Here is a 14075-nt window from a genome sequence, read left to right as displayed (position 1 = left end):
ACCTTCACAAAGTGGTGCGTTTTGCCCCAAAATGACCCCTGAGGATTAGTGTGTTCTCATTTGTCAGTAATTGACCCTGACATACTCCCTTTAAATTGTACTATTTTACTCAAATATATACTGTAATGTACTACTATTATGATGATGACTATTATGATTTTACTTCACGGTATGTAGAGCAAAATGCTGATATTGACAAGATCAGAGACGTAAGGTATGTCCCAAATGCATCCCCTATACCGTAAACATGGATCCAAAAGGAAGTGGCTGGGGTCTACTGGATGAGGGGTGTACTGAACTGTGCCTATAGCATGTGAAAAGTCCCTCAAACGGGAAATATCCCTTGGCAACTGGGCAGAGGCGCTGTCCATTTCAGCACCACGGAGCTCCCCTATTACCTGTGTCATGAGTGGAGATGCAGCACAAGCGCTTTACATACAATGGTGCTGAATACAGCAACACATGCGCCGATCCTGCCTTTGTACTTCCTGATGTCGTCATTGTTTTGGTGGAGTTTCTTGCTATGGTGGCATGCATCTTTGACTATTATAGATAATCCCTTTATTTCAATGTGCTATGTCATTTTGACCTGCGTAGTTTGTATTAGCCAGGTGCTTTATTCCCCCATAACTTTAGTTGGTTGATTTCAGCATTTAGCTTGCACCCTGTATTTCAGGCCTTTAATATTGACATTTTACATTTTAGCAGACCCTCTTATCCAGAGCGACTTACAAGAGCAATTAGGGTTAAGTGCCGTGCTTAACTTTCACCTAGTCGCCTCGGGGATTAGAACCAGCGACCTTTCGGTTACTGGCACAACGCTCTTAACCACTAAGCTACCTGTCTTATCATTTTGTGAAGCTGTCGAGATGTCAAGGGGTTTCGATTCATGAACAATTCTTCTTTCACGTAGTTGATTTATCTACACCGTAGGAAATGTTGTGGGTGCCTAGTAGATGTGGTTTAAAAATAATAAAAAAAACAATATACTCTTTCAACTGTTTCCTATATCTGTGCAGTAATTATGTACGTGCATGTCATTAAAACCATGAAGACTAAACCCCCCCCGTCCCCCCTTTATCATCTACCCCAAGTGTTTCCCCGGTGGCCAATACACACTGGGAGGCCCCCCCCCCAAGCCTTGGCTAGCAGTGGCTACATTGACGGGGACCTGTTCAGGAAGTGGTTTCTGCACTTCTTTAAGCATGCAGTTAAGGAGCGCCCTCTCCTTCTCCTCTTCGATGGGCACAAGAGCCACATGGACCCGGAGGTGCTCGCGGAGGCACTAAGGGAAGGGGTTATACTTCTTTGTCTTCCACCACACTGCACCCATGTCCTGCAGCCGCTGGACGTGGCATACTTTGGCCCTTTAAAGGCTGAGTTCTCCAAGGTAGCTGGATACCTTAGCCATTTTGACCACTCCTACATGGTAAACAAATCGGAATTTGCCAGAGTATTCCGCTACCCGTACCAGCGATGCAAGGACATGCGCTATGTGGTGGAAGGGTTTAAGAAGTGTGGACTCTTCCCTTTTTGACACTTCAGCCATTGAAGGGTCCCATTTAATGTTGTCTCTGTCCCTACTGAGTCCCACCACCGCCTCTCCTGGAACCAGCAGCACTGTGCCATCCATCAGCGCCTCCTCCCCAGCGACCACAGGAGGACCCTCAGCCCCATCTCCAGTCCCAGTCCCTGCTCCAGTCCCAGGCCTAGCTCTAGAAGAGCACCCCCTAATAGAGGGTGGGCTGATAGCGAAGGACCTGGGGCACATCCTTACTGTCCTGAAGTATAGGCTGGACCGATACAGAAGAGTCCCTGTGGTCGCCACGTGCCTCACCGGGGAGGAATACATGCGCCAGTGGCAGGAGAGGGGTGAGAAGGAGAGGGCAGAGGAGAAAGAGCGTCGGGCAGCCCTCAGAACACAGAGGGCACAGGAGAGGGCTGCCTGGATGAGACCATTGGCGCCATCGCCTCTGCAGGACCCCCTGCTGGAACCACTCCTGACAGCTGTATCACCACTGCCAGTGCCTCCCAGTGTGCAACACCTGTAGGAGCCGCCGCAGTCCCCAGCTGCAGAAGGCCACGTGCCTACTCTCCCGGCCACACCGTCGTCGGCCCCTCAACCCCACCATTACAAACACCAGCTCCTCCAAGCCATCGTCGGCGGTTTTGTCCATCACCACCACGATGCACACCACCCACCCTGTCTGTCATCACCAACACGGCCTCATCTGGACCAACTGCCTCCTCAGTCTCCCCTGGTCACACCACCATAGCAGCCTCGTCTGGTGTCCCTGGCCCCCTGCAATTTGAATACTGCCACCTCCACAGGTAAACACATGTTAAATTACGAACAAATGACTGTTTGTTATCTGTTTTATAAAAGAGCAATGTAAACAAAATAATCTCTCTTTACATCTCTACAGTACATAGCACCAGCCCTCAAGTCATCTCCACCTCCTCCAAAACCTCTACAGCTTCCTATTGATGTAAAAAAGTTGAAAAGGGTTTTCATGAAACATGCTCTGTCTAACAGTACTTTTTCTCAAACTGCAGCACAGAAAAGGAAGAGAAAAGCTCCACCAGTCACGCCACCCATGGCACCACTCTCAGGTACTTCATCTGTTTTTCTCTCTCTCTTTTATAAATGAAGACCACCTGCTGTGCTCGCTGCGGGAAGCATGATCCGCCTGCAAGCTCCTCTCAGGAGTGTAGATCCGAGGTGCCATGGTTGTGCTGTGACTTCTGTCTGCACTGGTTCCACTGCAGGTGTGTGCAGTGGGATCAAGAGGTAGCGGTGGAGCTGGATTATTATTGTGATTTTTGTGACAATATAAGGATGGAGGTCGAGATTTAATTGTTTGTTTTGTTTGTGGTCATATTAAGTTATTTATTTGTATAAAAACATAAATGTCTAAAATATAATATATATATATTTATTGAACCACTCTTGTGTATTTCTTCCTTTAGTTTCCAAGTGCATCTCTGCAACAAACTCCAACAGTGTTTTCATTGTTTATGTCAATGAACAAAACTGAAATTAAAGTTTTATTTGATGTAAATTATTAATACTCATATTTTAGAATTCAACTGTTATCTACTTTCTCAAAACATAAGATGAATCTGTCAAACAAATGATGAGACATTATTTGGTTACAACACTGAATATGTTGGTGAAGAACCATTTTTTTTATCGTCCACAGGAGGGCGCACCGGGCTACGCAATGAAAAGTTGACAGGCAAGTCATTATTTTTTACCGGAAGGCTAGCCAACTAGTCAAACACTTCCGGTACGAATTTAAACGGCTATATCTTGTAATTGAACAGAATAGTAAGGTGGCCAATAACTGGGGGCCGTATGCCGATAGTACGGGACGTATTTTTATGCTAAACCGCTTATCAAAAAGCTGATAATAGTAGTATTTCCAGTGAAATGTCAAACTTGCTAATTGCTAACCCGTTAGCTAACATTTTGACACCACCAATAATCACATAACATTGATGGCTTGATCACAAGATAACACTGTTGAAGGTAATGCATTTTTTTAACGCTGTTGAATATGCCGAGAATACGGGGTTCCACGCTACGTTTCCTCGTCTTCTTTTTTTTGTCATACAAGAGCGCTTGTGCTAGCTAGGTTACTTTCTAAGCTAAGCTAACGTTAGCTAATTTAGGTTTGTCTGCCCATGTGTATTATCGCGAGCTAGTTAGTAGCGTATCAATCGTGTGTCAGCCGTTGATTGCTAACGTATGTTAGCTAAAAGCTAGCCGCTGTAATGGCTATGGAAATAATCCATTTTGTCACACGTCGTAGCTACTTGTAGTAGTTGCAGGGTCTTGATAAAATGGGTTAATGGTTATGGTTAATCGTCTAGATTCTTCTTTTAACAGATGTGGCAGCTCAGAGAATAGAATTAGTAACATGCAAAGAAGGACCACACAAGGGTGATTCCAGGATATATGACCAAGACATTTGCACGGCAAAAGACAGGATGTCATCAACCAGTGTCCCAGTGTTGAAGACATGAAAGACAGATGGCCTGCTCTGTTTAGAAGCCTCTCAGGTGAGTCAGCAGGCAAAAAAAGAAAATGACAAATGATAAGTCTTTACTATGACAAACCTCTTTGTTATGAGCCTTGCTTGATGATATTTCAGTATTTGTCTTTCAGATCAATGAACAATTCCAAAGGCTCACAACAAAGCATCTTGAGGCAAGGTTGGAGACAGATTGCGGGTCATGCTGGATGGTAAAGTATCCTCAGGAAAAATGCACTGTTTTGTATTTAGCTGGCTGATGTTCGGTGCTGCAATTTAAGCCACAGGCCCTGCTGTGCTACCCAAGCATTGTACACCTTTTGCTAATGTAGGATACTTGGATCGTTAATTTCATAGATTTCACATGCACAGATTGAATCCAATGACATCAGTGATTTTATTCTATATCAGGGTCATGATGTGAGTTCAGTGAGGAATTATTGTTCAGCTTTACTGGAGGTGGCCTCATTAAAGACTACCATGTGGGGCCAATAAAGCATTTTCACCCATGAATATTTGATCACGTGTGTGTGTGTGTGTGTGTGTGTGTGTGTGTGTGTGTGAGAGAGAGAGGGAGAGAATGTTCACTGCAATCTGATAACAAATAAGGGCATGTCGTAATCCAGGTGGAATAAAATGTGTTCCCCACATTGACAGAATGTCTGTATTTGTGTCTTATTTATTTTACAGGAAGCTGAGGGGGGTCATTTCCTGCAAGACCTTGCGCGACATGTAAAGGAAATCTATGCGATCAACAAGGAGGGTGCCGTGGCGAGTGACAGCCCTCAAGAACAAATGACTGTCTTAAGCAGAATGACAGGCCAGAGGACAATTGTCATAGACTGAATGTCAGGGTTACTTTGTAACACCTTCGTAGTTAAACGCTTTGGAACTCTTCTCTCCCTTCATTTTTTCTGGTAGCAGGTCAGGAACGGTGTCCTCTACCACAGGCCCGCTTGTTGTTGGTGAAGTCGCCTGGGGCACAGAATCTGTGCTGGGACCAACCTCTGCCTACCGGGGGATGGTCACCAAGAGGCGGGGCTCGAGCACATTGCGGTCTGGGACCCCATCCCCGATGGGCCCGTGGCGGTCATCTAGGCTAAAGAGGTTAGAGGGTAAGGAAGACACGTTTATTCTGCAAGGTGTGTTTTAAAGGGTCACTGCCACGGTATTTTCCATTGTGTTTTGTATACAAAAGATACAAAATAGGTGTTTTTAATGAAGGATGTCATTGTAAAATGTAATGTCTATTTTGTTCCCATACAGTTGCGGTTTGAAATTCAGATTTTTGAATCCGTTGTACCATTTTGAGGTTTCATCTAGGTACACACCTTTTACCACTGGTATTTTGACAATTCTACCATCAATCAATCAATGAAGTGGATTTATAAAGCCCTTTTTACATCAAAAGATGTCACAAAGTGCTATACAGAAACCCAGCCTAAAACCCCACACAGCAAGCGATGCAGATGTAGAAGCGCGGTGGCTAGGAAAAACTCCCTAGAAAGGCACAAACCTAGAGAACAACCAGGCTCTGAGGGGTGGCCGGTGCCCTTCTGCCTGTTCCGGGTGGAGATTATAACAGTACGTGGCCATTAAGGGCACATTTTTCTCCAAGATGTTAAAACGTTCATAGATGACCAGCAGGGTCAAATAATAAGCACAGTGGTTGTAGAGGTTGCAACAGGTCAGTCAGTACATCAGGAGTAAATGTCACTTGGCTTTTCATAGGCGGCCATTTAGAGGTTGAAATAGCAGCAGGTGCGGTACCAGGGTCTGTCTGCACAGTATGGTTGTTATGACATCACAATGCTACCTGCATCACTGATGGTCTACTGCAAAACCTTGTAGTTTATTTTAAACAGATTTCTATTGGGAACTGTTGAAAAAAGGCGCAACTCCAACATTAATGGGTTAAAGGAAAAATGACCAAAGTAATATAGGTGGCATCCATCAGCAGTGCTCGTGAACAGAGAAATGTTATAGGAACAAACGAGTAAAAGTGTTCCGATTTTTGGGGTTGTCACGTCTTTCATTGTTTTGGCCTTGTAGGCAACATTGTAGTTTGAAAAATATCCCACAGTGTAAACACAAGCTATTTGAGCCTCCATTTCAGTAGTTATCCATGGTTACTATGAGAATATTTTGTTCCCCATGACGTCTATGGTGTTGAAGCTCCATTGTATCTCTCATAAGTAATGGTTCTGCCCACAGAGATCCTATACTAGTTAATGTTCTAGTTCCTATTTCTACGGTTTTGCCTACCTGCAGCAATCAGGACTTACCTGCAGTGTTGATTGCAATAACGTAATTTGTCAACTCAAATTGCAAACCGTTGATGTTTAAATAAATGGATTCCCGGTGTCCGGATACCTTTTCTCTTAAGGGATCTGATTGAGTGAATTCAAAGTAAAAATGTGAACCTTTTCTGAGTTGATCTAAATGAATATATCATGTAACATTGAGTACATAATAGGATGAATCATTCAGGTAAAATAACACAATGTCATGGATCTATTTGAGTTGAATCAACGTAATATAATCCTTTTTACTTCTATCATCTTTACTCAATGTATTTTACCACATCTAAACAACTTGCGTATCTACTCATAAAAACAAGCAAAAATATCTACTCAATAATATGACGTGTGCTTTTGTTGACTGTAATAGTTTGAGTACATTCCACAAAGTCATTTTTTACAGTGTATCTAAAGACACGTTTGTTGTGGTGATGCACTTTTTCTTTGACGTTGAACTTGCATTGAACAGACAAATCCATTTTGTTACAACCCTGTTGTAGTATGACTTGGGAATATATGTTGATGATCCTAATGTCTATGCTTGAATAGTGATTGGTTGTTGGTGAAATATTGCTGAGAACCCATCGTTTCCTGCCCTTTTTTGACTATTGAGCAATTCAGAAACATTTGTTTTGCTATTGGATTCATAATGCTCACCTGGACAAGTAATTTGTGAAAACCAGAGTTCAGCAGTTGGCATTAAAGCGATCAAACCAAGTCATCTTAATACATTTACATTTACATTTTAGTCATTTAGCAGACGCTCTTATCCAGAGCGACTTACAGGAGCAATTAGGGTTAAGTGCCTTGCTCAAGGGCACATTTACGTCATTTAGCAGGATTACTTTATCCTATCCCAGGTATTCCTTAAAGAGGTGGGGTTTCAAATGTCTCCGGAAGGTGGTAGTCTAGTATTAGCCTAAAGCAGGGTTTCACAAACTCGGGCCACATTTTGGGAGTTTTTGCCCTAGCACTACACAGCTGATTCAAATAATCAACTCATCATCATCAAGCTGGGATTATTAGAATCAGCTGTGGAGTGCTAGGGCAAAACGTAAAACGCGCACCCCTTGGGGACCCCAGGACCGCGTCTGGGAAACGCTGGGCTAAAGAGCTAATACTAAAAGGGACTCTGATGTGCGTACACATTGGCAGTACCCGAGTTGAACCACAAGATGTCCTCCGTGCTCCACTGTAAAGTTTTGGCCTCTGCATGAGTCTCTCAGCAGCACTGCAACATGGGACTTTCAAAGTCAGTTGGCATGCAATGTTTTTTCTTGACTGCATGCAAGGCTATTACACACAACTAATAGTGTCAATTATTCATCTGAACACAATTCTTGTTACTATTCGGCCTATATTATCACTTGTTTCTTTTTCCCCTCCTTTGTAAAGCATTTTACTGTGCTACTATAGTCCAAAGGAAGTGGATGATGCCAGATGGTTGTATATACACACACACACACACACAAACATTGAAGCTAGACTTCAGGCAACTAAAAGGTGCAATACGTAGCTTTTAGACGTGTTAGTGAACAACATACATGTTGGGTAATGTAGAGGTGCGTGTATAAATGGAACAATTATGCCTTTTTGATGGAAATATGGAGGTGGCTCTTAAAAGAGCCTTTGGGGGATTTTGGAGATCAGGTCATCCTCATTTATGCGCGCTCTCCGCGAATACGGCGGGCCAGCTGGATGTCCTTGGGCATGATGGTCACCCGCTTGGCGTGGAAGGCGCACAGGTTGGTGTCCTGGAACAGACCGACCAGGTAAGCCTCGCTAGCTTCCTGCACGGCCATCACGGCGGAGCTCTGGAAGCACAGGTCGGTCTTGAAGTTCTGTGCGATTTCTCTCACCAGGCGCTGGAAGGGCAGCTTGCGGATGAGCAGCTCAGTGGACTACTGGTAACGACGGATCTCTCTCAGAGCCACGGTGCCGGGCCTGTAACGGTGAGGCTTCTTTATACCGCCGGTGGCCGGGGCGCTCTTGCGAGCAGCCTTAGTGGCGAGCTGCTTCCTGGGGGCTTTGCCACCGGTGGATTTGCGAGTGGTTTGCTTGGTTCTGATTTAAGGGTTTTTATTAAAATCATACAAAAACCATACATCTTAAATCATTTCATTTCCATACAATATTTGCATCACGCCACACCATACTCACTCCTGTATCCTCACCCTCCTCTTTCCATCACCCCATCACTGTTAACTAACCAACCAACAACACCATCATAATAATAAAACACTATGCCATTTAGCAGACGCTTTCCCATCACGTGTGCTTACATTTTACGTGATCGGCCCCGGGGACCAAACCCGCTACCATGGTGTTACAAGCGCCACGCTCTACCCACTGAGCCACATCAAATAAAAAGAAAATTCACATCTTATATACCGCCACAAACAATAACACTAAATACACCTCAGGGGAGCACCTTCCCTCCCCTTTTTACCCAGCCTCAAAAACACACCCTCACACCTTCCTCCCTACCCCTCTATACTAAACCTAAACACCCCCTCTACACTAACCCTAAACCCCCCTTCCACCTCTCCCGAGCAGCATGCTGCCCCCACTTCTTCTCCTCTCCCTTCATCCTCATTTGAGTTTGTTCTGTCGTTTCTGGATGATTAAATTGAAATTGCAACCAACTTTCTATGGCTTGTTTTAGATATAGTGATATTTGAGAGATTATTTCATTTCAAATAACTGAAAGTGAGAGGTTGTAATCTGAATAAAGGGGTAAAATGCCATTATTGAACATGTGGTGATTAGAACACAAGATTTCACTCTTGACTTTGGCGACTATTATTGCGCAACAGTGTCCTGTTGCCTGCGCGCAGTGTACTATTGGCATCGTTTGCCCTAGCAGGCTAGCATTAGATTAGAGCTTAAGATTTTACTCTTGACTTTGGTGACTATTATTGCGCATAAAGGGCTGGCAGTGTACTGTTGCACACACAGTGTGCTTTTGCCTGCGCGCAGTGTGCAGTTGCGTCCACACAGTGTACTATTGGCCTCGTTTGCCATAGCAAGCTAGCATTAGATTAGAACATAAGATTTCACTCTTGACTTCGGCGACTATTATTGCGCGTAAAGGCCGGCAGTGTACTATTGTTTTGGGCGCGCAGTGTATTATTGCGGGTGCACGCAAAGTGTATTGTTCTGGGCACGCAGTGTACTGTTTTGAAGCAAAGCATCCTTTCCGATAGCCGACAGAGGAGGCCTCCGCAACGGGCCAATCGGGGTGGTGGGGCGATGGGGTCCAATCAGCAGATGCCACTGTCGGCTTTATACATTTCACATGGGCATTTCGTGGCTATAATCCGACTGTCTAAAGAAGGAAGCTAGCGCCATGGCCAGAACCAAGCAATCCGCTCGCAAATCCACCCGTGGCAAAGCCTACAGGTTGCAGCTCGCCGCCAAGGCTGCGCGCAGGAGCGCTTCCCCGTTACAGGCCCGGCACCGTGTCTCAGAGAGATCCGTCGTTACCAAAGGTCCACTGAGCTGCCCACAATGTGCCCTTCCAGTGCTTGTGGGAAAAAAATCAGCCAGATCTTCAAGACCGACCTGCGCTTCAAGAGCACCGCTGTGATGGCCCTGTAGGAGGCTAGCGAGGCTTACCTGGTCGGTCTGTTTGAGGACACCAAATTGTGTGCCATCCACGCAAAGAGGGTGACCATCGTGCCATAGGACAGTAGGCTGGCCCGCCTTATTCGCAGAGAGTGCGGGTAAATTATGACCTGATCTCCAAAATCCCACCTCCTTATTTCCATCAAAAAGGCACAATTGATCTATTTATTCGTGGTCCTCTGTAGCTCAATTGGTAGAGCATGGCGCTCGTAATGCCAGGGTTGTGGGTTCGATCCCCGGGATGTAAAAATGTATGCGCACATGACTGTACGTCGCTTTGCATAAAAGCGTCTGCTAACCATGTATGTTGTTAACTAACCCATCTAAAAGCTACGTATTGCACATTTTACTTGCCTGAGGCGTTGAAATAAAAGGAATCATTCCAAATGGATTATCTACAATAGTCAAAGTTGCATGGCAGGCCGAAAAACTCCAACCAAACAATTGGCCAAATCAGGAAGGCTCGGCGCATGCATTTCTGAAATGTATTGTGCCTCTGCCCAGTTGGCAAGGGATATTTCCCGTTTGAGGGAATTCTCACATGCTAAAGGCACAGTTCAGGACACCCCTCATCCAATAGACCCCAGCAACTTCATTTAGGATACTCGTTACGGTATAGGGGATGCATGTGTTACATACCGTACGTCTCTGATCTGGTCAATATCAGCATTTTGCTCTACTTACTGTGAAGTTAAATCATATTAGTCATCATCATAACATTAGTACATCACAGTATATATCATCCCCCCTCCTGTAATTCTCACAGAAACCCCTTTATTTCAACACTTTCCCTGGACGTCCCTAGTCTTGCTCAACAAAAAATGTAATCTGTCATTTCTACTTTTTAAGTCACTGCAACAAAATGATTTTTGAGGTGCATTGATGTAATATTTTGTCATTGAGTAAAAGTTATATAGGCTATATAATGTAATTAAATCTAGAAACATATTGTATATACATATACCAGTAGGGGAGCCTATAGATAAATAATGCACTTGTCACGTACGTTAAGAGACGGGTCGGACCAAGGTGCAGCGTGAAAGGCGTACATGTTTATTTAACTAATAAACACACGACACAGTAACCAAAATAACAAACTTAACCGTGACTATCCAAAGGGCTAACACTCAAGCCTAAACAGGAACACAACAAGATCCCACAACACAGGCAGGAAAACTGGCTGCCTAAGTATGATCCCCAATCAGAGACAACGAGCGACAGCTGCCTCTGATTGGGAACCACACCCGGCCAAACATAGAAGTACAAACATAGAATGTAAACTCACATGATATTCACACCCTGACCAAACTAACTAGAGTTCTATCGGTCAGGGCGTGACAGCACTTGGTTCGAGAGAAAAGTTGCAATCCGTTTTTAATAAAATAGTACAATTTAAAGGGAGTATGTTAGGGTCAATTACTGAAAAATGTTAACACGCTAATCTTCAGGGGTCATTTTGGAGCCAAACGCAGCCTTCTTGTAAAGGTTGTGTTTTTGTTAAAGACCAAAAAAAGTATTAATTTGTCCCACTTCTTTCCCCTGAGGATAGTCAGTATGCACATATCTAAATCTTACCAAACATTGTTTTTTTTGGTGCAGTCAGAAAATAGACATTTGCCTTAAGGGGGGCGTTTTCCCCCCAAGTTACCCTCATTTTATACTTCACAAACATACATTTTCATGATGTAGTGTTCCAAATCTGCAGTAGACAAACAAATCTGTAGGTTAACACCAAACGGTTAAGAGGTTATGAATTCAGAGCAGTCGGATTAAGTAACAGTCGCATACATTCTAACAAATGAAAAATATCCTATCAAAAGTCATGGGAGCATTGCATTGTGGAAAGCAATTACTTTATAAGAACATGTATTGCAATGTGAAGCATGCATTTCTAGATGACACACTGATTACGTTTGGTGAAAAAGTAACTGTATGATTTGGTGTGCTCTACTTGAAAATGTGCTTAGAGTTTTGAAACCACTGCCTATTTGATGATTTGTTGTTGTTTTACGATGATGGCTCTCTGTGGCCATGGTGAATAGTACTTCTGATCCAGCAGGTGGCGCTAAAACCCCTCCCTATATGACTTGAATGATGAGGTGACTTATTACTTATTGCTCCTAATGAATTTAAGGCCAGTGTTGGCAACATTACATTACTTCTGATCCAGCAGGTGGCAATGAAAGCCCTGCCTATATGACTTGACTGACCAGTTAGTTGACTGACTCCTTATAGCTCCTAATGATTTTAAGCAGCGTGTTGGGAACATTACTTCTGGTCCAACAGGTGGAGGGGAAATCCCTCCCTATATGAGTTGACTTATTCCTTTGAGCTCCCAAATAGGGTTAGAGTTAAGGTAAGGGGTTTGTGGTTAAGGCTAGGTTTTGAATAGGATTGTGTTTTAGGCCTGTGCACTGGAAAGCAAACTTGCTGACCTATCTCCTATTCATCCCCCTCCCTGTAATAACACATCTGTTATTTTGAATGTAATACTACTCCAATGTTATTGGTCACATACAATGTCCTCAGAGCCTGAGGAGGAGTCAGAGGGAGGAGAATCCTGGTGTTCAGGGGCCTCAGGAGGGTCACGGTCGGTGGCGGCCGGACTGGATGACCCAGACCTGGGAGCGTCAGCTGGATCACCTGACCGGGCTGCCGCAGAGGTGGAGGATGAGGCAACTGGCGGAGGTGGGTCGGGGACGTTGAGAGTGGGGTCCTCATCCTCCGCCTCCTGAAATCCCTCATCCTCCAAGGGTCCCTCGGTGGCGTCGGCCTCGTCCGGAGTGTCAGTGTCCAAGCTGATGGCCTGCAGCACTTTGTTGGTCTGGGCGTACAGGTACTCAAGACCAATGAGTTCCCCTGCGATGTAGTGGGAGAGCACACAAAGCTTAATGACATAAAAATGCATCACATGTTTACACAAACCTATGACATATATCAACGTACCTCTGTACACGCCAGGCTTGGTGAAGTCCTCAACCTGACCTGAGCCATGCACCCTTTGAATGAGCTGGTTGAGGGAATGCTGCAGGTGGCCACTGTAGCAGTGCAGAGGCTAATTCTGTCGTTCCACCTCGCCAGTCCATCCAGGAGGAAGGCCTGGAAATGCATTCCATTGGCACTGGTGCCTAAGAGTAGAATAATGGGTGATGAGAAGGTGAACACAACTCACTTTAGTGTCAATGATTTTACTGGTAACATTTCAAAATGATAGTTCTATAGTTGTAATTACCTGGGATGAACCGGTTGAGGTGGAGGTGGTACCACTCCAGAGATGTGGAGCTGCGTGTGTAGCAATACACTGGCAGCTTCACTCCGCCCTTGGTGATTGGCTCGCCGGTGTCTGTGTACAACTGTACACCGGGAGGGTCTTGGATGCAGCTCAGGTGACGCCACTGCTCTTGCCAGATTGCCTGGATGCGGACGGGGTCCAGCAGCGGAATGCCCAAGGTGTCATGCCCCTTCTCAATGTTGAAGGTCCCCAGCGTGTCCATGAGGAAGAGTTCCGTCTCTACAGCTCCATGCGTACGGCAACGGCAGTGAAGAGTCATCTCCCTCCTCCCCAAGTGGCTGTAGACCTCTGCGTCAGTAAGGCCAACCATTCACTGCTTCCCCAGCTCGGACCGCTTGGCCCATTCAGGAAACATGGCAGCTGTCTTCGTTCCACCAAAGCTGGAGCAACAGTCCCGGTCCACATACATGAGCTGGGGGGGGTGGTACCCCAGCGAGTTGGTACCACTTCATAAGGCCCTCACCCTCACCAGCAGTGAGGACACACTTGAGGACCTGCCCGTGTTCATTCCCCACGTTTGTGGCCCAGGCAGCCATGTCCGAAGTGTAACCGCTAAGCTTCTTGGTCACCTGTCAAGAGAGTGAGGGTGGGAGAGAGTGAGCGTCAGTGGGATGCGGAGGGATGAAATGATGGTATACTTTCAATATGGTGTGACAAAAGTGTTACCTTCCTTCTTCGTGGAGTCCATCTTTAAGATGGACCTGAAGACAGAGGTGACCCTGGCCTTCACCTCGTCAAGCCGCGACAGCACATCCATGCTGTACACTGTCAGCAGCCAGACGGGTGAGGGCACACCCCCCCCGCCCCCCCGCCTCCCCC

General features: G+C 45.3%; 1 protein-coding gene across 1 annotated transcript; it reads right to left on the bottom strand.

Annotated features, from left to right (window-relative positions):
• Positions 1-11160: 11160 nt before the first annotated feature.
• LOC123491977 lies at positions 11161-13670 on the bottom strand. Its single transcript, XM_045223561.1, has 3 exons — positions 13197-13670; positions 12911-13092; positions 11161-12823 (listed from the first exon to the last, which is right to left on the bottom strand). The coding sequence occupies exons 1-3, from the start codon at positions 13564-13566 to the stop codon at positions 12440-12442; spliced, it is 936 nt and encodes a 311-aa protein (XP_045079496.1). The 5' UTR covers positions 13567-13670; the 3' UTR covers positions 11161-12439.
• Positions 13671-14075: the final 405 nt, after the last annotated feature.

The sequence above is a fragment of the Coregonus clupeaformis genome, chromosome 11 (genome assembly GCF_020615455.1).
Source record: "Coregonus clupeaformis isolate EN_2021a chromosome 11, ASM2061545v1, whole genome shotgun sequence".
In the NCBI taxonomy this organism is placed as follows: domain Eukaryota; kingdom Metazoa; phylum Chordata; class Actinopteri; order Salmoniformes; family Salmonidae; genus Coregonus; species Coregonus clupeaformis.
This window is presented reverse-complemented; position numbering and strand designations above follow the sequence as displayed.